Source organism: Epinephelus lanceolatus, chromosome 19 (assembly GCF_041903045.1).
Source record: "Epinephelus lanceolatus isolate andai-2023 chromosome 19, ASM4190304v1, whole genome shotgun sequence".
Lineage (NCBI taxonomy): Eukaryota > Metazoa > Chordata > Actinopteri > Perciformes > Serranidae > Epinephelus > Epinephelus lanceolatus.
The window spans coordinates 28904706-28932359 of NC_135752.1; the positions used below are offsets into that span (position 1 = coordinate 28904706).

Genomic DNA, 27654 nt, shown 5'->3' on the forward strand with positions numbered 1-27654 from the left:
TAACTGTAAGCCTTACTGTGCATTCACACCAAAAGCGTCATGAGCGTCATAAGTGGCCGGCAGCCATTCATTTTCAATGTACGCTTGCTACGAAGGGAGTCTGGAGCGTCAGCGGTAGCAAGCAGCGCGATGCCAGCGACCGGAGCGTCACTGTGAAGTTGAGAGAAGCTCAACTTTATGCAAATGAGCAGCGCAGCCGCCAAAGCAGCAGCGAGCAGCAGCCAATTGCAGACCGTGATATTCCCCGTGGAGTAGCTGGGTTCGCAGGACCCAGATGGCCCGACGGTACAGAGCCCTGCGTTTCCTCAGCAAATACACCGCTGCAATACAAAACAGGCTTCCCAAAGTGCGATCCATGGTGAAAGAGGAAGCGGAAGATGTACATGCTATACACACTTTTTCCCTCCAAAGAGCTCCCGCTTATTTACCACCAACCCAATAAGTTCCCGCTTATTATTTTCAACCAATTACATTTCTCTTGGTCCTACGAGTCATCCTGTGCACAGCTGATCAGCTGAACACATCTGCAGCGCAGCTTGAAAGCCCCGCCCCTTGGCAGCCTTCTGCAAGCCCTGCCAGAACTGCCAGGCAGTGCGATGCCAGCGACCTGAGTGACCACTGGCCCTCATGACGCTTTTGGTGTGAATGCACAGTTAGAGAGCTTTTTAAATTTTAGGCCAGCATATTATTTGTGATGCTTTGCAATGGGAGCACCGTATTAAGCTGCGCTACAAATGCCAAGCAATTGGGCGTGAATTCTACGCTGAGCACTGTCGGTTGGCTTTTTTTATTCTGACAGACGAGAGTTAAAACATGTTAAATTTTGGTTAAAAACACTCGTTTGTCACTATCACTTCAGCCGTTCAGTTACAGTGGAGCAGGGACAACAATAACAGTGGAGGAGAAATCTGTTTTATTTATTTGTCCCTCTCATGAACCCACAGACCTGTGTGTCCGTCCTCTCTCCCTGCTTGCATCAGGCTTTCCCCGATCCAAAGCAAGTACTCCACTTTGTGCTGACATTTACTCCGCAGAGTGTTCAGTATCAAAGCAATCAGACACAACTGAAAAAATGCTGCGCCTCCAAAGAGCTCTCAAACACCCCTAGCTGGGCACTTCCTGTGGAGCGCCTGGCATTTTCAGTTGGGGGCGTGCTGCGGCCGTGCTGCCTGCTCTCTTCGGTTTTACACCAGGCTCGGCTCCTTTCAAAGACTCTTTGTGCAGCACTCCTCCGGGTTTTTTTCGGACCTAATTGTATTGCGGAGTTTTGCACAGCAGCGACCGGATCTTTGCTCTCAAACCACAAAAAAATGTGATGGCCCAACAGTCTCCTTCAGTGCATTATTCTGTGCTTTCTTTTGATTTTCACATTAGCTTGTCATCCTGTTTAATTTGTATTCTGATTAAATTGGAACCGTTGAAACAAGTTGTAGGAAGCCTCTGCAAGTAACTGGTTGCTGGCAGACACTCTGTGCTGCAATAAAATGGTTAATCAGCTGCGCCGTGCACTGTAGAGCTGATGCGCTGCTGGTTCTGCCAGCCTGAATAGAATATAATGTCTAACGTTATAGCCTTACTGTTGTGTAAAGTGGTGATAAAGTGATAAAGTGGTAAAACTTGGCATTGAGCCACAGCCTCAGACGGATGCGCTCAAGCGTGCCGTGGACACAAGCTCCGTTGGTAGGTGATACTATATTTTCACATTTTTAACAATGCAATTTAAAAGTTTTGATTTTTATTGATAACCTACATTTACAAACAACAAAAAGACTACATTTAGCACCAAAAAATATGTAAAAAAAAAAAAAAAATAATAATAATAATTAAAAAAGTAAATAAAAAACGAATATCGAATACCAAATTTTCAAAACGAATACCTACCCATAGAAACGAATATTCGAATTCGAATATCCGAATATTTGGGTAGAGCCCTAAAACGCACACATTCTTTGAGTGTTCCAGCTTTCCCAATATTATGCTTTTTGATACTAATTGTTAAACTTCATGTTACAAAATGAAAACCTAAGACTAAGTGAGAAATCATAGCCTAAGTTAAAGGTTTGTAATCTGTTAAATTGTGTTTATGGCGGCTGTGTATCACTTGACATGGACTCATACTAATGGGATGCATTTGAGAAATATAAAAATGTTTTTCTAGAAGTTCTCTAATGTTAAATGTTATCTTCACACAAGCAGCTGTAGATCTAGGCCTGAATAAAATACAGTCCATATTGGACAATTATGATTTTAGTCATGAACAATGTGGATGTGTCACACTTGTGCCACAGCTCGCCACCAGCCAAGTGATCCAAGTTCTACGCTGCTGTTAACATTAAACAGGTGTACGACAATGTGAGCAGAGCAAACCAGTTGAGCTTAGGTAATCATCATGATGAGCTCATTGTCTCCTGCTGTGGTTCACTGGAGCCAGAAAAGCAGATTTAGTACAAAAAGGTCCTTTGCTGCAGGCATGTGACCCCCGACTCCCAACCCCACCACAGCCAGCTGTCGTACTCGGCTCTGCACGTCTACTTTTTATTCTTTTCTACCATTAGTTAACTGAGTAATCTTTTTACACATGTGACCGCTGCTGCTGCTGCCTGTGTCCCCCAGAACATCTCTACTTGGTCATAGGAAAAATACCATCTTTAAATTAAATTACTCAACATTTATAATTATATTAATTACGTAACATAATATGACATAATAACATAAATCTGCAGAGACATGCTTTATTTATTAGGGACAATGATTACAACTGTAATCATTGTAGGGGCGTGCAATATGTAGAAAATTAAATACAATGACATTTTTGACCAAATACCTCGATATTGATATTTCAGCAATATTGTAGGGTGGACTGTTGGTGCTTTAACAAAATATTTACATGACTTTTGTTCTGTTTTTTGATAAATAATCATCAGTAGTGTGCCTATAATGCCTAAGTAGGTACAGGTGAATAATTCAACAGCTAGAACAGCCTGGTAACTTCATAAAATTACATTACTTTATTGTAGTGCAACCTTTAAAACCAGGAAAAGACAACACTTGTGATATTATGATAACCAAAATCAAAGACGATACCTTGTCTCATATTATGATATCAATATAGGGTTTCCCACATATTCATATACCGTAAAACTTCAATTAAATTAAATGCCCAGTCCCTTTTACTAGCCCGATGTGGCTACACATTTTGACAAATAAAGACCTGTCTCAATTAGACGCCTGGTCTGTTTGCTAAGCAGTTTATTTTTTTAATAGAGGTGCTTTGGACGTATAAAACTGGGTTGTTGGCTACCTCAACCTATGTGTCCTTTCCTCAGTTATGCTCTCTGTCTGTCGCTGCCTGTCAGAGCTAGATCAAATTAATGATTCATAATTGATATACTATCTGAAGCCTAATTATTACACAAATAGCATTCATGCTGGTTTAAACAAACAGTTTGATTGTATTTCTTTGCTGAGCAACAGTTTAATGTGAAAGGAAATTAAGGCCTGTCCTAAACATGAGCCCATTAATGTCAGTGATTTAAGCAAATAATAACTCAGGATATGAATTTAAGTTTTACAGTATTTGCGACAGCCCGCAATGAGTAAAACATCTGCCGCTATGTTTTGATTTTCTGTTTTCGGAGCTTGACCATTCCTTAGGAGTGCTATGGGACTATATATACCTTTGGGATATTATGGATCCACACTCTCGCAGTGCAGAGCCTATGTTGAGCAAAGACAGAGCAGCAGAATGTCAGGCGTGGCGAAATTGACAGTTAATCATTTATTCTGCCGGGTCACAAAATTTGCCTCTGCAGCAGCTGCTCTCATCCATCAATCAGATCCGGTCAAATATGATACAATGGATTGATCAGTTATCCACTCCACGACTTAAAACTTGACAAACTGCTGCTGAGGAAAAGAATTTGTGAAGAGCTCCGCCTGTGCTTCGTTCACAGACCTGCAAAAACCTCAGAGCTCAAAGAGAGAACACAGAGTGATACGGGCAGATACACAGGCAAGAAAACGAAAAAAATTACAAAGTTAGCAAACCGCAGACCCATACAGGACTCTGGGTTAGGGTTAGCACTAGCCAATCACAGCACACTCTGGCAGGGCTAGGCTACTAAGTCCCATTATCACTGCTTGTGGAAATAACGTAACACAGCGGCAAGCTTCCTTTGTTTTGGTGGTTTTCCTACTTTCACTTGTTGAAAAAACACATGCTTGTTTTTCTGGGTAGAAAATAGTCTCTAGCCTCTCAGACTTTTAAAACCTTTTAAAAAATCAGATTATGTCAAACATGCATTGTTGTCAAGATAAAAACAAAGCTGATGTTTGGTAGATAGCTGGCAGCAGCAGTTTAAATTTCCTGTCTTTGAAGTATTTGAGAAGTATTAGATTCCTGACTTAATGTTTTAAGATGATTAAATCACAGTGAAAGAGAGTATTTGTCTTCTTCTCATGTGTTCCTTCTTTTTTTGCCTCTCTGTTGATTTCCCTGCTCAGACTTTGTCCCTCCCTCTGCCTCCGCGGCCATCTGCTAGAGACAGAGAGAAGTGGTGAATTGTATGGGGTTTTTTTTTTAAGTACAGATGGAAGGGAGGGGATAAAGAGACGGGGTCACCAAATCTCTGACCTAATCTCATCTGGGCAAACTGGAGCAGTGGCAGGTAGAATCATTTAAAGCTGAAGCACGTTTCCAAAGAAGCCTTGTCTTTAAATTAAAATCACACCAAGTGTGCAGGGAAAGTACACAGACACACGTGCTCACACACTCTTGACATTTGGTAACATTGGGAAGCCGAGGATTAGCATCGTTGTTAATCACACACAATACACCAGGCTACAGAGGATGGCTGTGTAGGCGCTGAAGTGCTGCACAGTCATTCATGACTCCAGTATGCACAACTGTAATCACAATCAAAGTCAAAATCCCTTTAATCGCCATGTACAATACACATACAGCCATGATAATACACTGTGAGCTGACCCACACCACAGGGATTACAGGACCTCTCTCTCTCTCACACACACACACACACACAATGTGGCACAGAATAGATGGAGACTCGACGTGATTCACGTTTTCTGTTGTTGTTCTCAGGATTCAAAGATGGGCTTCGGCATTGCAGTGTCAGGGGGGCGAGACAACCCGAACGAGGAGAGTGGCGAGACGTCCATAGTGGTGTCCGACGTCCTGCAGGGAGGACCTGCTGATGGCTTGTTGTTGTACGTACTGTTGTTGCTCATAATTTAGTAGAAATCCATCAGTTAAATGCTGCTGTACTGAAGCTGTAGAGTTGTGTCATTAAGTTAGAACAGACACTGTTGTTTTGACCAATTTATCTGTGTTTAATTAAGATTTAGTACAGTTCACCTTCCTTTAATCATGGAAAACGTAATTATGACCACGTAGAGATTTTGCCATACCGTTTACACCGAGGTATCTCTTCTTTTTAATATCACTGTATGTATTCGACCATGGTTGGCAAGAAAAAAACTAACCAGGACTAAGAGACATTCATCACATAATTTGTTTATGCTTCATAAAAATTGTATTTGAAAATGAATTAGTAGCTTTGAGTGAAAATTAAAAAGTAGTACTTGATAAAAGTTGTTTAAAGTGCTTGAATTGAATTTGGTAACGTCTGTATGAATCCTGGACTCATCCCTCACTTTTTAAGTTAAGCATGTTGAGCTCATATAAATGTGTGTTTGTGTTCAGTGAGAATGACCGAGTGATGCAGGTGAACGCCACCCCAATGGAGGGAGCCCTCCACTCCTTCGCTGTCCAGACCCTCAGGAAGTGTGGCAAAGTAGCAAAAATTGTAAGTACAGCTTTTGTTTGTTATTTAATATTTATTCTTGTTTTGTTAAATAGTAACGAGTGTTCATTTAAGTTGCTCACCATGTGATGTGTTGAGGGTTTGAAGCTGGCTCATGACATGTAATCAAATTTATTGATCCCCTTTCTCACTCAGAGTATTTCCTGACTGTCTCTCTACTTCCAGCCCCCAAAAAGGCTCAAACAACCTCCGAAATATAAACTTAAAGTTAGGATTTATTGTGACATCTTTCCTTTTTGTTTTCATTGAAAAACTCTTTGTCTTTGTGAATCAACAGACGGTCAAGAGGCCCAGGAAGGTTCCAGTCAATCTGTTGAATCGTCCTCCATCACCTGATGACAGAGTCTTCAACAACGACTACAATGACGATTACAACTACGACCAGGACCGCCGCAGTGTGTACAGCGGCCGAAGTGGAGGCGGGCGGGACCCCAGCCTGGAGAGGGAGCGAGGTGGGGGAGGCTACATGGATTCTGGCTACCACACACGTGAGCGCGACTACGACAGGGACTATGACCGGCGGGAGCGTGGCAGGAGCATGGAGAGAGACCTGAGCCCGGACCGGCAGTACAGGAGAGATGGCAGCAGAGGTCGCACCTTGGACAGAGAACGCAGCCCGGAACGCCATCTAAGGAGCGACCGCATGCTGGACCGCGACTACAGCCCAGACAGGAGGTACCGCAGCGAGCGTGCATTAGACAGAGAACACAGTCCTGACCGGCGCTACCGCAGCGAGCGAGCCCTCGACCGGGACTACAGCCCGGACAGACGCTTCCGCAGCGAGCGAACGCTGGACCGCACCAACAGCCCGGACCTGCGCTACAGACATGACAGCCACAGCCCGGGGCGAGGCCGTGGACGCGACCACAGCTTCGAACGAGGACGTGAACGCATCCCCAGTGACCCAAGGAAGTATGAGGAGCCGATGAAGCGGAGTGGGAGCAGAGATCGTTTGGAACGCTCGCCATCACCTGCTGCCATGCCCATCCCTCTGCCCCGCCCCCTGCGGGACCTGGAGCCACTGGAGAAACCTCTGAATGTGTTGCTGCTGAAGAACCGCCCCAACGAAGGTGAGACACTAACAAACCTTGGTACTCATTACTTCCGTTTTAGCGACCCTGCATTGGCTTCCATTTCACTTCAGGATTGATTTCAAGGTTTTACTCATTACTTTTAAAACACAGCATGCCATCAGCATACATCTATGAACTGTTATGTCTTGATGTACCTACCTACCACAAAAATCTACTAATGATCTTCCAATCTAGACGTAAAACTAAAGGAGACAGTGCTTTTGTTGTATGGACCCCAAAACAGTCTTCCTGTAGAAAGTTGTCCTGCTTGATTTGGTATTATTAATTATGTTTGATATGTTTTTTGATAGGGATTTGATAAAGTTGTTAATATGTAGTTGTTATGTTTTATAACATGTAAGAAATTAAGGCTGGGTAGACTGTTTGGCCTTTTTATTTGTTGATAGTTTACAAGGATGGTTATTTTTTACCATCTTTTCCAGAGTATGGCCTTCGTCTGGGCAGCCAGCTCTTCATCAAAGAGATGACCAGCACAGGACTCGCCAGCAGAGATGGAAACCTGCAGGAAGGGGACATTATATTAAAGGTAGGGGCAAAATTTTCCTCAAAATGCAGACTGTTTCTCATCAGAATAGAATTGGAAATATTGATTATTACTTACTAAATGTATTATTTTCTGACTATTCTGTCTGTTTTTTTAGTCATTAACCCATTTGTGGTCACGACTGAAATCTTTATTTCTTGAAATTTTCAAAATCGGTCAAACTATTTGGCTGAAAAGTTAAATTTTCTCATCATACTATGTGTAGTCTTTGGGTCATTAGTTGCTCTATAGCGTGTGAATGCTTAGCGAGTAGCAGGTGGCGCCCTGTATGGTAGCCTTGGCCACCAGTGTGTGAATGTGTGTGTGAATGGATGAATGTGACATGTAGTGTAAGAGCGCTTTGAGTAGTTGGAAGACTAGAAAGGTACCACACAAATGCAGTTCCTTTACCAAAGTTAAAGTACTAAATAATTATAAATAGCCCACTGCAGATCGCCACCTTGTGGTAAAACATATTAATGAAAGCTCATTTAGACCTGTTAATATTGTTGACTGGCTAGTTTAGACTTAATAGGAACTTTAGTTCAGTGAGGGTCAAATATGTTTTCTGGCTTAAGACTTTTTTTGGTGAAAAATCATTGTTTTGTTAGTAAAAGTTGTCGACCCCAGCTTTAGACCAATCAGAACAAATGTTGTGGCATTTTCCCTGATCATACCAAACACAGTCTTTTGGCACAAATGGGTTCATATGTAAACTCCAGCTCCTGGTGTAGGGGGTGAGTTTGGTTATTGAGGATGCTGTGTACTTATTTGAAAAATCTATCAAAACAAAGGAAGATTTCTGTCTTGTTTTTATTACTGGATGAAGTTTCAAACCTCTTACAATCACTCTCTCTCTCTTCATAGCGAAGCTGTTTGAATATGTAACTGCACAGGACTCATACTGTTGCATTGTAGTTAGTGCACTGATAAGCATCTGACTGTGTCCTGATCTCCTGTCTCACTCTGTCAGATTAACGGTACAGTGACAGAAAACCTGTCACTCAGCGATGCGGGGAAGCTGATTGAGAAGTCTCGTGGGAAGCTGCAGCTGGTGGTGCAGAGAGACAAACGGCAGGTGCTGATCCGAGTCCCTCCGATGGTCGACAGCGACTCGGAGCTCGATGGTGAGAGATACTCGAAACTGAAAAGCAGCAGGTCCTACCCAGAGTAAAGGCAAACCTGACGAGTGGCCGCCATCATCATGTATATACACCCATCATGCATGAACTTCATATGAACTGTATAAACGTTCTTGCTGTTGTTGTACTTGTCTTTCAAACTTGTTCTCCCGTCATCAAATAAAAGTTTTACTAACACAGTTTTTATATTTCATGTGTACAAATACTTTACAAAACAGTAACAGCACCATGAGCTAACCAGAGAGTCACCAAACTGTCATCATTATTCCTCTACCGTCATGATTACTCACTCTTTTATACCTGGTTTTAATGTCACATGACAGGATGGTGTGCTGTGATTGGTCAGGACCAAGCTAAGATAAGTGGTGTGAGTGGATTGTTCACTGACCAAATGTTTGCAGGGAGGTGGGGGGATAGCCGGAAGACTTGTGACCCACTTTGTCTGGTTTTGGAACTGTGTGTGTGTGGTGTGTGTGTGTTTTTCTGCATGTGAGAAAGTGCTCACTCGCCTCAGGCAGGGTGATCTAATCCCCCATCATAATCCTGCTATTGGATATGACAGAATTTCATTATGTTAAGGTTGGCACCGCAGCAGCCATCCAATATCCCTCTCTATAGAGACCTCTGAGAACAATAGGGACTGATTCTGTGTGTGAGAGGTGTTTCAGCTCTGCCAGGTTCAAATCACCTGAAGTGCATCGACTTAATGTTGCTTTAAAATGGATTGCAATGCTTCATCAATCATCCTGAAATACATGGAACTGCAGTATAGCCTTCTTTCTAAACGTCAAGGTCCTTGTAGCCGGTAATACATATAGTTTCTGGGCATATTAAACTTTGTCATCATGTGACCTTAATTTGTGTGCCTTTTCCTGCTTCCATGACCTGTGGGCCATTTGAATGATGTAAAAGCCACCTTATGTAATTTCTATAACACACATCAAGGTGAAATTAAACACTTTAATTCTACCTGACATGTTTTTAGTTTTTATTTCCTGAACATGAAGACAATATCAAACCCAAAGACCTCACAGACATTTAAGTCTTGAGTTGGTTCAGAAAGGTTATGATATTTTTCAACCTGTGTTTCATGTGTTACAGATATCTCTGAGATCGAGTCATACCGCTCCTACTCTCCACAGGATGACAGGCGGGGCCACCACTCTGACCTCTCCTCTCACTCCTCCAATGAGAGGCTAAGAGAGAAGCCCAGGTAAGTTGTTATTAAAGGGACAGTTTGGGTCTGTTGAGGTCTGGTTGTATGAGGTATCCATAGTCAGTATATTACAAACAGTAGATGGCAGTCAACCAACCCCCAGTTTGGAGAAGTAGGCAGGAGTACAGCCACGGAAGCAAAGCTAACTGCTGTGGTTGGGGGAAGCAGCAAAATGTATTTTAGCCACCTAAAAAATCAGTATCAGTTTACAGTAAGTGTACACTATATTCAGAGTATTGTCACCACTTTACCGTGCCATCAGATGGCAATTTTCGACGGGGAACTGAAGCTGTTATATTGCTCTCTTCAAAGCCAGACTCCATTGAGAAAAACAGTCATTTACCAGGTAGGTGGGACTTTTTAGGTGGCTAAAATTTGTTTGGCTGCTGCCCCATCTCTAAAGCAATACATTTTTTAGCTTCCACAGCTACAGAAATATTTATTGTTTTTAGAAAATCAAAGCCACAACGAGTCCACTGACATATTCCCAGTGATTTTATTATCTGTGCTTTGGTAACTTGAGCGGGAAAATCAGGATAATGTTGATTTATGTTTCATTAAGCTTAGCTGAACCATCACATTAAGTCAAATCAAGAGAGTTACAGAGGCAATAGGTTTTTTTTTTTTTTAAATTTTCTTGTCATGGATTTTAATATGATATATATAATATTAGTATTGATTAAGTGCTGTAACGTTTGATTGTATGTTTATTTTTCATGAAACAACAGTCAGCGGCTGAACACTGGTCACCAGAATGTCCTTGTAGTAATTCTACATATTCTGATACTTGAATTTGTGATATATTACCAGAGAGGATCCACCTAACAGGCTGGCAAAAATGGGTGCTATGCCAACACCATTCAGACCTCCAGACAGAACTGTAGAAGATGTGCCCCATTTGCAGGCAGAGAGGGAGGACCCACGACCAGAAACACCACCAGGTACACACGTGTCTCCCTCTGAGTATGTAAAACTTGTGAATAGATGTAAATTTGGCTGCTGTAGTTGATAATATGTTGGTTTTGTGATTCTACAGTACCAGCAGTCACTGTAGCCCCAAGGGTACATGCTCCTCCTAAGGTGCCATTAAAGCCAAGCATAGAGGACCAGGAGATATATGGGTCAGTATATCACATAGTCAGGGTGACATTGTCCACAAGTTTAAGCCACACATCTGTTATCATCTCTCTGTCTGTTTAAAACCAGAGACCCAAAGGAGAATTGTATATGAAAAAAAATCTTTGGTCCTTCCTCTGTGTATAATGAGATCTTGCCCTTGTCATCCAGGCCAAACACAGTGATGGTGCATTTCCAGAAAGGTGACAGCGTGGGTCTGAGGCTGGCAGGGGGAAATGATGTCGGCATCTTCATCGCTGGTGTTCAGGAGGACAGTGCTGCTGAGCAGGAGGGTCTCCGCACAGGAGACCAGATCATGAAGGTGAGACTTGCTGACATGCTCCACTGTTGTCTCATTTGCTGTGCTATCAGTAGCTTTTTCACTGCTGTAGCTCATTCCAGTTATATTTGGTGTATTCAGCAATATGGCACCTGATTACTAGCTACACGTGATGTTAAACATAAACTACCTCTGCTCAAGCATTTACAAGATTTCTCCTTTAGTGGCTTCCTCGCTAATCCCACTGTTGTTTACACACTATTAGCACAGTTAGTTACCATACTCCCTAGCCCGCTTCTGCTCTCTCTTGCTTGGTGTTTGGTTAACTAACCCTTTGCCTCCTTTAGTGATACTGGTACATGTATATTAAATGTAGGTTATTTGAAGTGTTGGAGGAGAGGCTTTGTGAATTGGAAGTGCTGCTCTGCATCATGGAAACTCCATGGTGTACTGCTGTGGTTAGCTGTCCCCAGTAGCTGGTGTGGACTGACCAAGTGTAGCACTATGTGCTTGCTCTTGGTGGGAGTTGTTTGAGTATTGTCAAGACCTACATGAAAATTGTCCTTGGATAACTTTTGTTTTGATTAGACGCTATATAAATTAAAAAAATTACTTCTTTTATTCCACATTAATTGATTAATATCCCATATTTAGGATCCCAATTAGACTCTTGACTAGGTGTAGGTACCAACTATTACGGTGCTGTAAACATATAGCATGAAGACAAAAGACAAGCAAGAGAAAGGTAAGATTAAAATTATGTAAGAGCCAAACCATTAAAGGAATAATCCAAGTTGTAAAAACCAAAGGCAGGATTAGAATCTGCTATTAACTTCATAAAGATGGACTGAACCAAAAAAGTCAGCCCTTTTTTTACTCAAATGCCAGTGTTCTGGTATCTTATTCCTTTGTGAAAAAAAATCCTTACTTATCTGCTGGTCATGTTGTATTTAAGTCTGTTCCACACTATACCAATCTCTCTCTGATGATATTTCTTATCTGGTCTGTCTGCTTCAGGTGAACAACATGGACTTCAGAGGCATGGTACGTGAAGATGCTGTCCTCTACCTTCTGGAGATTCCCAAAGGAGAAGATGTTACCATTCTTGCTCAAAGCAAACCTGAAGGTACTGTATATAAAATGGCTTATAATACAACTAATACAAAACATAATGCTGTTAATAAGAAAATGGTTAAACAGAAAGATAAATACAGACATATACAAAAAATCTTTTCAGTTGTGTGGGTACTTAAAAAAATACCTTACATTTTTACCTTAGTGGTCCAGTTTAAGGTAGGCATTTGATATAGCTGATTGATTTAAATAACCACAACGATAATGTCAAGTGGGGTGTCATCTGTATAGTAATAAAAATATACTCTGGATTTTGGGAGACAGATATTTCATATAGACAGAGAATAGCGGAGGACCCAGAATGGAGCCCTGGGGTACACCAAATCCACTTTACAATACTGTAAGATTGGGTTATTTATTCACTTACTTTACTTTTCAGTTTAGTTTTGAAGCCTTTAGTACAAGAATTATACCTACTGGAGACTAAGTGAATGGATAGACCCAGTATGAGTTTTTCCCCCCACTTTCTTGTTCCTGTTTTAGTCTACAAGGACATTCTAGCATCTGGCAGAGGCGACTCTTTCTTCATCAGGACCCACTTTGAGTATGAGAAGGAGGCTCCTCAGAGCCTTCCTTTCACCAGAGGAGAGATCTTCAAAGTGACGGACACACTTTATGATGGCAAACTGGGCAACTGGCTGGCAATCCGCTCTGACAAAGACAATCGGCTGCTGGAGAAAGGAATCATTCCCAACAAGAGCAGGTGTGTTCAGGGTTCGTGGTTGTTATGGTTTTGAATGTAGAGTTGAGTATTTATTAAATACTTTTTCTGATATGTGTGCATCTATAAGGCTTGTATAATGCCATGTTAGCACAGAGTCCATTCAGCTGGCAAAAACTGAACCCTCTGATCAGCTCTACAGTCCAGCATCACAAGGCTCTGCTTCACCAAGAGTCATTACAAACTGTGTAGTGTGGAGAATTGTATCTTGAAAAAACAGCACTGGTTAGACAATTAGACACGATGCCAACTAAAGTTCCTTTTTATTTTGTCTCACAGGGCAGAGCAAATGGCCAACGTTCAGAATGCAGCTCGGGCAGCATCAGGCAACGACAGAGGAGACTTTTGGAGGCTAAGAGGCCAAAGGGCAGCGAAGAAGAAAGATTTGCGCAAGAGCCGAGAGGACCTGAGCGCTGCTCCAGTTACCACAAGATTTCCTGCATATGAGAGAGTAGTCTTACGTGAAGGTACCCAAAGAAGTTATCCACTGGTCACTCTGCAATTTCATACAACGTTTTGCTGAGATGTTGTGTGTTTTTCCTGTCAACTGTCATGACTGAATTTGCATCCTGTTTTGTTCAGCTGGTTTCAAGAGACCTGTGGTGATATTTGGGCCCATTTCTGATGCAGTAAATGAAAAACTGGGCAACGACATGCCGAATGAGTTTGTTGTCGCCAGTAAGTGTTTACCCCATCACTTCTTTATTGAAGTTGTTTTAATTTGTACTCTAGCACACTGTGTTAAGCAGGGTTCTATTACATATACAGTGAACGTAGTTAATATTGAAAGTATTTAAGGATGACGGTTATTGTGATGTTTTTTTCCCCCTCTCTAAGAAACGGAGCCCAAGGATGCAGGAAGTGAGAAATCCTCTGGAGTGGTGAGACTAAACACCATCAGACAAATCATTGAGCAGGTATGGTATACAAAGAAGAAAATGCAGGTTTATGAAAATACTGTTGAATCATCAAACATTCATCCACCTCCCTGTTTCCTCAGGACCGTCATGCTCTGCTGGATGTGACACCCAAAGCTGTGGACACTCTAAACTACACCCAGTGGTATCCCATTGTCATCTTCCTGAACCCAGACAGCAAGCAAGGCATCAAGACCATGAGGAGCCGCCTGGTACCCGGATCCAACCGCAGTGCTCGCAAACTGTATGAGCAGGCCGTCAAGCTGAGGAAGACCTGCTCACACCTTTTCACTGGTATGTTTTACTATGAAATAGTCTGGTACTCTGCAGCAGTAAAGTCAATAATAATAAATGTATAAATGTTGCAACATCTGGTCATCAATTTAGGATCGCAAGAGCCAGCAGGTACATATACAAGAAGTATTTTAATCCCTCTGGCATACAGGCATTAAACACAAAATGGCTGTATTAGCACACTTGTTATTTTGTTATATGTGTTCTCTTTTATTATTTATATAACTTACTTGCTGCTTCATGCCCATCCCATAGAGGTAGGAGTGTAAATCACTAGTTTCTTCATGATATGGTATAGATCAGTGGTTCCCAACTGGTGGGTCATGGTCCAAAAGTGGGTTGTGGGTCCATTCTGGATGGACTGCAACAGATTGCAAACAGGTCATGTTTGGGGAAAAAAAACTTGCTTTATTTTTAAGTTTAGTGAATTTCCAGCAGAGAGGTTTTATTTTGAAGTGTCGATTCCTGCTGTAGAGTGAGTGACTAAACAGGACTTACGCAAGAAAAGCACATTATCACATTAGGGAATCTACTTGGAAAGACATTAAGGAATGAACGTAAGCTTCTGTTTAGTTATTTGAGAGTAACAGGAACAGTAGAGAGAATTTAGTTTTTGTTTTTGTTTGGTTTCCTGCCAATCTACTGCTCCACAGTCCAGTAGGTGGCGGTCATGCATGTTAAAGCTGGTTTGCCAACTGCCATTAAACTTGAAGAAGAGTTAATAACAAATGGACCGTTACTAAACAGAGACAGCAAACTAGCTCAACAACATGGCCAAACACAAGTGTGACGCTGAATACATTAAACTGTGGACGTCAAACCAATGACTAAGGAGAAATTTGGACCCCACGGCTGGACCAGTTGGGAACTACTGGTATAGATTCTCTAGACAATGATATGATATTTGCTGGTATTAAAAAGTTTGTTGGTGTATCGATTACACCCCTATGTAGGGGAAGAACAGGAGAGGAGCAAGCGCCGAACCCTGGGGGATGCCTCTGGACAGAGGAGCAGGGCATCTAATATATTCTAATAAATCCACATTAAAGATGTCAAGATTACGCATAGTAGCAATGGGCAAAAAAAGGATGACAAAAGAAAAACAGAGTTAACAATAAAGAAATACTTAAAAAAAAACATTTTTAAGATAAAGAAGAAGGATTCTTTGGCGATCACACCTTTACTTTTGAATAAATTTAGCAGTTTCTAGGATGGCAGGGTTGTTATTATGTCACTAACTTCATTTTAAGAGTGCTGCCATGACTCATCAGGATTCACAGGAATTAACTGACACACTGTTTGTGATGTTTTGGCCTAACTCTTGTCTTTTTTTTTTTTTTTTTTTTGTCTGTGTGCCCATCCAGCAACAATCGACCTGAATTCAGCTAATGACGCATGGTATGGCAGCGTGAAGGATTCAATTCGGGAGCAGCAGGACAGAGCTGTGTGGGTGTGTGAGGGCAAGGTGAGTCTTATTATCTGTATGAATGACACTGCTGCAGGCATCTGTCAAAAATTTACATAGGCTCCAAAAGTAGACAGTTAAATATGAACTTTGCTATGCTATATGTGTGAGCTGTGTGTTGTAATAAATCCAATATTAAGTCTGTATTGTCACTTTCTCTCCTCAGTTGGATGGTTCAGAGGAGGACCTGGATCTCCATGATGACCGCATGTCCTACCTATCAGCAATGAGTGCAGACTACCTGAGCATGGACAGCCGCCTGACCAGCGACTACGATGACACAGCAGACGAGGGTGGGGCTTACACTGACAATGAGCTGGATGAGACATTGGACGAGCCCCAGCCGGTGTCAGCTATCAGTCGATCATCAGAGCCTGTACTGCCAGATGAGGTGGGAATGCTGATATATTAAATAATGTACACTGAACGTGCTGTAGGAAATAGTCACCCTTTGAATTCTCACCATTGTTTCCTCATTGTCAGTTTTAAAGTCTGTGTTTCCATAATCTGACCCCAACAACCCTCCTGTGTCTGTGTGCGTGTGTGTGTAGAAGCCTCATCCTGAACCCCGGGCTCATATGAGGAGGTCAGCGAGCAGAGAGATGCTGAACAGAGAGCCCAGCCCTCCCCCTGCTTTTGTCCCCGAACCCCCGAAGGTGAGATCCTTCCCCTCTTTCCTCCCCAAAAACTCTATGTCACTTTATCTACACTTTCTGGTAATGAGTATAAAGTAAACCTTGAAGGGTCAGTTCGGTATTTTTTAACCTGGACAAGTTTTGAATTTGGTCCAGTAAATGAGGTCGCTGCAGGCGGCAGCCACACACAGGCTGCAATGTAACCACTTAGAGCATGTTTGCACTAGGGGTGTGCCATATCATCTTGTTCATGATGATACGGGTATATTTTTTAATATGATATGAAAAATGTTTATTGTGATACTCACGATATTTCGGCTTGTTGACATATTGACTCTTACACATGGCAACAACTAGCATTGCTAAAAGTGAAATTATTACCGACTCTGCCGTGGTTCCAAAAAGAGGAGCAGCTTTGGTAGTGTGGAATAATCTATTGCATCGTCAACAACTTACCACTCAGAGGTAACTCATTCATCCACTCTACTGGCAGCAACACCGCATCTCTCTCTCTCCTTTCTCGCCTTGCACACAGTGGAGTTTGTGTCGTCAAGTAGGGCTGCCACTAACGACTATTTTCATTGTCGACTAATCTGTCGATTATTTCTTCGATTAGTCGACTAATCATTCCATCGAAAAATGTGTTAAAATGTTGAAAACTGTCGGTCTGTCTCGCCCAAACCCCAAAATTACGTCATCTAATGTCTTGTTTCGCACTCACGCCAAAGGGTTTTAGTTCACCATCATGGGAGAGTGTGTAAAGCTGCCAATATCTGAACATAAGAAGCTGCAATACGAGTATTTTGGGGTACTTTTATAGTACTTTTCTAAGAAAAATGACTCAAACCGATTAGTCGACTACTAAAATAGTCACTGATTATTTTAATAGTCGATTAGTCATCGATTAGTCGACTAATCGTGGCAGCCCTATCGTCAAGTGATTAAACTTATGGTAATGTAAACCCACGTGACGCTTGCAGACATGTGAGATCATTTTTGTTTAGTTTTTACTGAATATTTGAAGGCAAACTGTAAAACTATATCACTTACATTGTTGCAACTCTTTTGCAACTTTTTTTAAGTAAACAATTTTTAATTTTTATTTATTTATTTATTTTTTACAAATTTGTCATATCTTTATCACAAAAATAAAACTTTACTGTTAAAGAGTAAGATCCTTTTTGTTTGACTGAAAACAGCCTTGACAGAAACAAAGTAAAATTCACAAAAAAAGTTTTGCTTTGTCTTTCCACTGTTTCAACAATCATCAATTCCATTTGAAATAGATGTCAAAATATACTCGCTGGTGGTTTTGTCGATAGCAATTTCAGGGCTATTTCTGGTGAAGGATCTTGCTCTCTCACAAAAAGGTCTCTCTCTATAGATCCTTTCCACAGTGTTGTTGGACGCTTATTATATCTGAGCCTGTGAGTGGCAAAAACAAGCACTTGTAATGGATGTACTGATGTTGCACAAATGCCCAAAGTGGTTGCTGCCTGTTTCTCCGCTGCTGGCTGCAGCACTGACACTCACTACTGAACCAGTTTCAGAAGTTGTTGATCCCATTAGTCACTCAGACACAACTACCCTTTAAATAAGTTTTGCAGGTTCCACCATTGTTTTAAATGTATTTTTGTTTTTTTAAATGTTTTGTTTTTGACACATTGCTGAACCTGAGCTGAAAAATCTTGTCTTTCCAAGATGCCGCAGTCTGACAAGGGAGTCATTCTGATATAAACCCAAACAGAATTTCATGAATACTAGCGAGGATATTTTTACCTTGTGTCACACTTTAGTTTTTCCATGTGGAGGTGTTTTAATTTGAAGTAGCACGATGCTGAGGCAGACCACCCTCACCAAGACATTGTCTGGCAGCTAAAGGTTTCAGATGGTCCAAAATATCACAAACAGACCTTTGCTGTGACAGGTTCGGGCTCAGACTCGGACTGACTCATCCCGAAGCTATGACTCACACTCCAGCAGCACCATCAGCAGCGATGCAGCCGGCGTAAACAAGCCGCTACCCCCTCCTGTAGCCCTGAAGCCCACCATCCCCCGTCTGATCCAGCCATCAGAGGAGCAGAGCCCAGAGGAGGACCCCGCCAGCAAATCCTTCCTGGGCAAGGTTAGTGTTATTATACTGCACTTTCAGACCAACAAAATACTTGTGCAACAGATTGCTTTTGTGATTTATTGAATTTTAAATATCCCTTTTAATAAATACTCTTCCTAGCTCATCCAGCATTAAGAATAATTTTCTCTTATGCTTAAGACAGAGACTTTGACTCAGTTATTAAATGACTGTTTATTTCATTTTCCTCCTCTTTCGCTTTCATTGCTTCTATTATGAAATAGAGAATGGGTGACCAGGTAACTGAATGTGTCTGCATTCATCTTGAATGTTTGTAGCCCTCCTTTTATATCCATAAGAACACATCATCCATCATAATCGTGTCATCTTCACTTCAGGTTATCACACTCAAATGTTTCATTTTACAGTCACTTTTACATCAATCATGCCATGTGGGTGTGCAGTATCTACTATTTCCTGTCTAAAACGGACGTTGGTTAACATTTATTTTTCTCCTAGATCAAAGCTTTTGAGAAGATGGACCACCTGGCCCGAGCACAGAGGATCCTGGAGCTGCAGGAGGCAGAAAATGCTCGAGTCAGTATTGTTTTTATTCATATTATGGTCTGAAGCAGTGTAGGAGTTGGGGAAGGAGAATTAGGGACCACTTCTCAGATAGATAGAGAGATAGAAAGATAGAGAGATCATAGATCAAAATCAGGAAGAAATTTACTACAACAGCAACTAGGATTACAGGTTTCCCCAACATTAGCATGTAGCTACATGTGGCAGTGTACCTGTAGCTAATAATGACTGTATTGCAGCACTTTCTTCCACTGAAAATCACCAAGAAAAGCCTCGAAACGCAACCACATATGTTCAGCAGGAAATGTCATTGGAAATCAGGGAGAAATTCACAACATCGCCAACCAAGATTACATGTCTCCCTGCCTTTAGCATGTAGCCACATGCTGTAGTGTTCTTGGAGCAGGGGAATGATGATGTATAGCACTTTATACCATGATAAATCACTAATAAAAGCTTCTAAACACAGTGGACATGTTCCAGCAGGGATTTGATTCAAAGAAATGACAAAGAAGAAATTTACTATAACAGCAACCAAGATTACAGGTTTCCCCAACGTTAGCATGTAGCTACATGTAGCAGTGTAGGCTCATTAATGTAAACACTTGCAGTAGCTGCCTGGAGTAGATGACCATTTAAAGAAATCGTCACAAGCTGGTGTCAGCTTGTAGCCAAAGTAGCAAAAAATAACATTGGAAAGTGTATTCAAACCAGTTTGAAGATTAAGATTTTTACTCACAGGGATCACGTCTACGTACGTTTATCTCATTAATCAAACTTAGGCCACGTGTAATATGAACATCCGTCATTGTAACATTATACATTATGACAGAAAATAAGGAAAGATGCATTACCCAGATCAAGGACTGTGTATTCTGTCCCCCATCTTTCACTGAAATTGCTGTAGGAGATTAACTCTTTACAGCTGCCAATAATTCTTTCAAAGTACAAGTGGTCATGTCAGTATTGTCTTATGATAGACTGTTCCTTTAAGCACAGAGTTGGAGAAAGCTGCAAGAACACTTGCAGCCTTTTGGGGTCCATGTTAGGATGTCTTGTGTTTTTTTTATTATTTATTTAGTATTCGTTGTGACATATCTGGGTCTGTTTTTCTCTCTCTGCACAGTTGGAAATCGCCCAGAAGCATCCAGACATCTATGCCATCCCAATGAAACTGCCAAAACCCAACCTTAACCGTCCTCAGCCAATAGGGTGAGAGCAGTAAAAATGACATATGTATCAAGATGCTGTAGATTATTAAGTTTAAGTGTTATTAAAGGAAAGCTAAATTGCTGTCTGTGTGTGTGTCATCAGTTCAAGCTCCAATCCCGAGCAGCAGACTCCCTTCAGGCCACCGTACTCAGAGTCCAGAGGATACGAGGACGATGAGGCAGAGTACCGCAGACAGCTCGCCGACCAGACAAAGAAAGGATACTACAATCCTCAGAAATACAATGACACTGAGCTGTAGGCTGAGAAGTCAGTAAGTGACATCACCACTGCACACGGCTGGATTCCTCTCGCGTCATCGCCACAAGCAGACAGCATTTGTTGCCTTGGTAACCGCTCATGCAGCTTTGCCTCCATGTAAACTCTCAGAACTTTGTAGTCAGATTCCGGGAAAAATGTCAATGATATCAGACACTTTTAAATACTGTTGTCTCACTACTCTGCAAATGTCCTACTGATCCAGGTGACACACAGAATATTCTTATAAAGAGTGTATTTTGGAAAGTTTACCTTCACACAAAAGAAAAATGACTGATTTTTCTGACATACCATATCACAGACATGATGTTTTTAGTGTGTATATATTCTTTTTGTGTCTGAAGAGGTTTTATTTTCCACCACTACACTAACATCTAGCCCCGTTTTTGTCTCTCATGAATTACCATTGCATTGCGTCACCAAACCACCAAGTTTTTCTGAAAAATATATATATTAGATATGAATTTTGAAAAGACCTTTTTTAAACTCTTGTTGTCATTGTTGTATTTTTGAAGGTATTTCCAGGATGCACATATTGCCAGCTGTTCCAGCCACCGTCTTTGTTTCAATCAGGAAAGAGTCTGAGCATTTTGGGAATACCTTTTTAGAACTTTGTAGGCGCCATCTTGGGTTTCTCAGAGGTCGCCAGGTCGATGTTTTTCAGAAAAACCAAACCTCTGTTACTGGACTGTACTGGTAAGGGAGAAGGCAGAAACTGGAGCTAACACCGTGCTACAACCAAACCATCGATATGATACTGTAGACTGTGTACAGTATCTAGATTTTACATCCTATTTCATGCATTTTTTTGTGTGTGTGCCACCGATGTAATAACCCTTCACATTGTTGACTGGCTCGTTTGAGGCACACTCATACAAGGACAATGTAAAAATCAGACAGTGTGTCAGTACAGGTGTCAGCAGCTGCGCTGATGTCGAATAGGTGTTAGTCTTCCTCTTGTTATCACTCTCCTACCAAGTCAAGATTTATTATACCTCTCTACATTCCTGATTGGACATTTGTATGTATACACTGTGTAATATGTGTGCGATCTGGGAAGCGGCATATTTTCAAGTGCCTTGTAGCTCTGATGTCAGCTCGACAGCACGAGGTTCTTAAATTGACAAGACCTCACTTTTTCATACTCATGAGTTAAAAAATTACAACATATGGAAGTCAAAATTACAACATGAGGCCCTGATCACACAGGATGCATTTTGCAGGCTGCAAAACACGAGGCGCACCACACAAAAATGAAATGCCTGCTGCGCCTTTTTGTTGCTGCCAGGCAACCACCCCATCACCTCCTAACATTCCCATGTACTCAATATACTGTTTATTTATTTTATTTATTTGACAGTAATTCGTATCTAGTCCCTAAAATGTTCACGCAGAGGGTACCTGTTGTAGCTCTGGTTGGGGGGTATCAGTAAATAGTTTGTTGGACACAGGGAAACAGAGACCCTAAAAATGAGGGTAGGTCACAGGGAGTACCACCAGTTGGTCCAGGAGCTTCGCCTCAATTATGGCCGTCTCCAGGCATGTTTTACAATGACTCGGGGGCAGTTTGTCAACCTGCTGTCTATGATCAGGCCGTATAGCTCTGTGTATCCAGCAACTGCTCTGGCAAAAAACGCCAGGCGCTTAGAGCGCAGAAACGCAAGGCGCATACTTACATAAAAACCCCACGCAAAAATCTTTATTCTTATTAAATCAATTGCAAAAGGCACCTCCAGCTGCTAAAACACATCCTGTGTGATCAGGGCCAAACTTGTCCATCAGTCAATGCAGTGGACTTCCATAAAGTAGGGAGACTGTGTAGGTGTATGTAAAGCATTTCTGTATTTAAGTCAGCTGGAACAGGCGGACCAGATAAATGACGTCACAGATTTCACTGTTAAAATATATCATGAACAGGATGTTCAGATGATGGTGTGAGTAATTACAGGTCTGATGTGTAGGATTTAGTGGCATCTAGTGGTGAGGTTGCAGAACTCAAACTTCTCCCACATGCCAAGCATGCAGGAGAACTACGGTGATTGATGTGAAAACACAAATGGCCCTATCTAGAGCCAGTGTTTGATTTGTCCGTTCGGGGCTACTGCAGAACAACATGGCGGACTTAGCAGGAAAGGACCCGCTCCGTATGTAGATATAATATCATTCTAAGGTACAAAAATAAAAATACAATGGTTCTTATTTCCAGGTTATGAATATTATATACCATTTCAGCCAATAGATGCCCCTAAATGCTACACACTGGACCTTTAAGATTTGAGCTGGGTTTAAGGGGTTGAGCACAGCATAAAGCTGATGTATGTTTGTTTTTATTATCTGCTTGCAACCAGAGACAATCATATTGTTGTTGCATTTATGTTTTTATACTGAATATACACCAAACTCAGTCAAGTCTTTGTACACGGGAGCATCTGGAATGTGGTGACGACAATCTGTTTCTTTTAAATGTAGGTTAGTTTGTGATTTTGCTTCTTTTTTTTTAATAGTTTGTGATCTCCATAGTGTTACAGAACAGACTCTTGGTAAATTCAAATAAATAAATCTCTTTTTTAACATTTTTGTTGCCGTTACTGTTTTTCTGTTTATATTGTTTATTGTACAAAAGTAACACCAATTATCTCTTAATCTTTGTAGGAAACTGGTTATTAACCCTTTCCATCTCTTAAATGTCAAAGATGGGAACAATCCTTCCTTATTCTGAAAGTAATTCCTAATCTCATGGCTATGTACTGTAGTATGTTGCAAAAATGCTTGATACTGCAGTATGTTGTAAAAATGTCATAGGTAAGTGTTATTTAACAGAATACATGGCATAGCGTATTTATATATGCAGGACAAAAACTCTTGTTTTATCGATATCAGAACAAAGTTATATAAGATAAAAGTCAAAGAAAACTATGCTGTAAAGATGTCAAAAGAGGCATAGTATGTTATTAAAAAACTTCAAAATCATAGTACAGTTTGTTATAACCCCACCCACCCCCCCCTTTTTGTTTATTAAACAAAAAAGTTATTAAAGAGACATAGTATGTTGTGTAAAAATTTCAAAAAGAGCCATAGTATAGTAAGTTAAGTGTCAAATGAGCCACAGTATGTTAAAAATATGTATGTGTGTGTGTGTGTGTGTGTGTGTGTGTGTGTGTGTGTGTATATACATATATACATATATACATATATATATATATATATACATACATATATATATATATATATATATATATATATATATATACTACTAAAACATTTTACCTTTATATATATATATAAATAAAGGTAAAATGTTTTAGTAAAGTATGTTAATAAATTGACAAAAAGTCATAGTAGCTTGAAATGTTTAGAAAACAACATGAAAAAGCCATAGTATAGTATATAGTATAATATGAAGAATAAAAATGGTATTAAAATAAGTAGAGAGAGTCAGGGTAACAAGATTGTAAAAAAATAAAGTCATAATGTAGTATATTGAAAAATATGCCATGATTTTGGACGACATACTATACTATGACTTTTTTTCATGATTTTGGACGACATACTATACTATGACTTTTTTTTTCATCATTTTGGACAACATACTATACTATAACTTTTTTCATCATTTTGGATGAGATACTATACTATGACTTTTTTCATGATTTTGGACGACATGCTATACTACGACTTTTTTTTCATCATTTTGGACCACATACTATACTATGACCTTTTTTTCATGATTTTGGACCACATACTATAACTTTTTTCATCATTTTGGACGACATGCTATACTAAAACTTTTTTTCATGATTTTGGATGACATACTATACTATGACGTTTTTTCATGAGTTTGGACGACATACTATATTACAATTTTTTTTCATGAGTTTGGACGACATACTATAATATGACTTTTTCACGATTTGGGACAACATACGATACTATGACTTTTTTTCATGTTTTGGGACGACATACTATACTACGACTTTTTTTCATGATATTGGACGACATACTATACTGTGACTTTTTTCATGATTTTGGACGACATACTATACTATGACTTTTTTCATCATTTTGGACGACATGCTATACTATGACTTTTTTCATCATTTTGGACAACATACTATACTATGACTTTTTTTCATGATTTTGGACGACATAGTATACTATGACTTTTTGTTCATCATTTTGGACGACATACTATACTACAGTATGACTTTTTTGTCAGGATTTTGGACAACATACTATACTATGACTTTTTTCATCATTTTGGACGACATACTATACTATGACTTTTTTTTTCATCATTTTGGACGACATATGACTATGACTTTTTTTTCATGATATTGGACGACATACTATACTATGACTTTTTTTCAGCATTTTGGACGACATACTATACTATGACTTTTTTTCAGCATTTTGGACGACATACTATACTATGACTTTTTTCATGATTTCGGACGACATACTATACTATGACTTTTTTCATGATTTCGGACGACATACTATACTATGACTTTTTTTCAGCATTTTGGACGACATACTATACTATGACTTTTTTTCAGCATTTTGGACGACATACTATACTATGACTTTTTTCATGATTTCGGACGACATACTATATTATGACCTTTTTCCCTGATTTTGTACGACATACTATTCTATGACTTTTTTAATGATTTGGGACGACATACTATACTATCGAGTTGGGTGGTATCCAAATTTTTGTTACTGGTAAACCTCCTGCACATTTTCCCGGGGTATACGGTATTACTGTGGTTAATTAAAAATCACTTTGACGGGCTAAACGGGAGTCACCAAAATGTCGGCTTGCTCCTGTACAGAATAGCAAACATTACATAGGCCTAAGAATACTCAAAAATAACAACAAAACATGTACAACAACAACTTTTATTAATAAATATTTTAAATAGTGCACATACAGCAGTCAACCAAACAGAATGAAATAACAACAAATTGTCTTTGCGCTACAGTCCACTTCCAGTACAGTAATCAACACAGATATTTTAAATTAAAACACAGCCCTATCGCATCCAATACTTATAGGTTTATCAAATAATAAACAAGTAATAATAAATAACAATGGCAGTAACGATAATGTGTGCTATACAGCGTATCCTGAGACCACAACGGGTACTGTCCATTCGTTTATTTTTAGAACCTATCAACATAAATCAAATAAATTAAAAGCCCAGCTCTACAGCATCCAGTACTAGGGCTTATCAAATAAAAAAAAAAAAACAGAACAAGAAATAACAAGGCATAACCGAAAATAGGTATATATTTAATCCCAACCTGAGATTGCAACGGGAAATACTGTTCGTTGGTTTATTTTTAGAGCCTACCTTTAGTTTGAAAAGTTCACCCTCTCCAAGTCTGAACTTTTCTGTCCGTCAGAACAGGCTACTCCTCATTGAAAATGACATAAAAACAAAGTATATTGATAACTATAGCAGCATCCTATGCTTCAAAACTATTCAAGGTTTTTTTGCCAGAAAAACGGCTGGAGCAGGGCACGTAGTGGATTGACAACTTTGGCCGCGGTGCTGGGTGGTTCGGGTTGCGCTTCTCCCTCCTCCACTCTGATGGCCACTGGGACCTGCTGCTGCTGCTTGCAGAAGTTGTGAAGTTGTGGGGGTTTTTTGGGACCAACTAACTTGACACGGCTTGTCATCTTTTCTTCTCTTTCTCTGGTCCAAGCTGTCACCTGACGACGTCACATCCAAAACCTTGATCAAATGTCATCTCCCGACAACAGTTAAGGGCAGTTATAAGAGAAACATAATAACTCACCATTAGCTTTAAATTGAAATAGTATTAAAATGAAACCTCAACCATACATACATAGGTGCTGGACAAACACTCATTATTTAGGCATTAAATGAATTATATTTAATATTATATAAGGCCCCTATAGTCCTATATGTGTGGCAGATTTTTTTTTAACAATGGTAATGAAACTGATACCGTTGGTATTTTTAGAAACCGCGGGATACCTTATTATCGTATTATCGCCCAACCCTGATATACTATGAATTTCATGATCTTGGAAAATATACCATAGTATGACTTTTTGTCATGATTTGGGACAACATACTATCCTATGACTTATTTTCATGATTTTGAGCGACATACTATACTATGACTTTTCTTTTATGATTTTGGACGACGTACTATACTATGACATTTTTTCATGATTTGGGACTACATACTATACTATGACATTTTTTCATCATTTTGGACAACATACTATACTATGACGTTTTTGTCGTGATTTTGGACTACATACTATACTATGACTTTTTTTCAGCATTTTGGACGACATACTATACTATGTCTTTTTTTCATCATTTTGATGGAAAAAAAGTCACAGTATGTCGTCCAAAATGATGAAAAAAGTCATAGTATAGTATGTCGTACCAAAGCATGAAAAAGTCATAGTATAGTATGTCGTCCAAAATGATGAAAAAAGTCATAGTATAGTATGTCGTCCAAAATCATGAAAAAAAGTCAGAGTATAGTATGTCGTCCAAAATTATGAAAAAAAGTCATAGTATAGTATGTCGTCCCAAAACATGAAAAAAGTCATAGTATAGTATGTCGTCCAAAACCATGAAAAAAAGTCATATTATAGTATGTCGTCCCAAAACATTAAAAAAAAGTCATAGTATAGTATGTCGTCCCAAAACATGAAAAAAGTCATAGTTATAGTATGTCATCCCAAAACATGAAAAAGTCATAGTATAGCATGTTGTCCAAAATCATACAAAAAAGTCATAGTATAGTATGTCAACCCAAAACATGAAAAAAGTCATAGTATAGCATGTTGTCCAAAATCATGAAAAAAGTCATAGTATAGTATGTCGTCCAAAATCATGCAAAAAAGTCAGAGTATAGTATGTCGTCCAAAATCATGAAAAAAGTCATAGTATAGTATGTCGTCCCAAAACATGAAAAAAGTCATAGTATAGCATGTCGTCCCAAAACATGAAAAAAGTCATAGTATAGCATGTTGTCCAAAATCATGCAAAAAAGTCATAGTATAGTATGTCGTCCAAAACCATAAAAAAAGTCATAGTATAGTATGTCATCCAAAATCATGAAAAAAAGTCATAGTA

General features: G+C 39.9%; 1 protein-coding gene across 3 annotated transcripts in view; it reads left to right on the top strand.

Annotated features, from left to right (window-relative positions):
* tjp2a (tight junction protein 2a (zona occludens 2)) overlaps positions 1-23097 on the top strand; it is a 50893-nt gene extending 27796 nt beyond the window's left edge. For 2 of the 3 annotated variants that reach the window (XM_078161975.1, XM_078161973.1), the window contains 22 exons: positions 5102-5226; positions 5723-5825; positions 6121-6913; positions 7360-7463; positions 8434-8587; positions 9704-9815; positions 10629-10759; positions 10855-10939; positions 11106-11256; positions 12232-12340; positions 12832-13051; positions 13349-13536; positions 13652-13747; positions 13907-13986; positions 14070-14280; positions 15645-15745; positions 15912-16136; positions 16297-16401; positions 18308-18505; positions 18971-19048; positions 20163-20248; positions 20351-23097. In XM_078161975.1, coding sequence (XP_078018101.1) covers positions 5102-5226; positions 5723-5825; positions 6121-6913; positions 7360-7463; positions 8434-8587; positions 9704-9815; positions 10629-10759; positions 10855-10939; positions 11106-11256; positions 12232-12340; positions 12832-13051; positions 13349-13536; positions 13652-13747; positions 13907-13986; positions 14070-14280; positions 15645-15745; positions 15912-16136; positions 16297-16401; positions 18308-18505; positions 18971-19048; positions 20163-20248; positions 20351-20507 — 3612 coding nt within the window. In that variant the 3' untranslated portion in view covers positions 20508-23097. The remainder of the gene's footprint in view (positions 1-5101; positions 5227-5722; positions 5826-6120; positions 6914-7359; positions 7464-8433; positions 8588-9703; positions 9816-10628; positions 10760-10854; positions 10940-11105; positions 11257-12231; positions 12341-12831; positions 13052-13348; positions 13537-13651; positions 13748-13906; positions 13987-14069; positions 14281-15644; positions 15746-15911; positions 16137-16296; positions 16402-18307; positions 18506-18970; positions 19049-20162; positions 20249-20350) is intronic. The other variant, XM_078161974.1, reaches the window with a different exon arrangement.
* The last annotated feature ends 4557 nt before the right edge of the window (positions 23098-27654 follow it).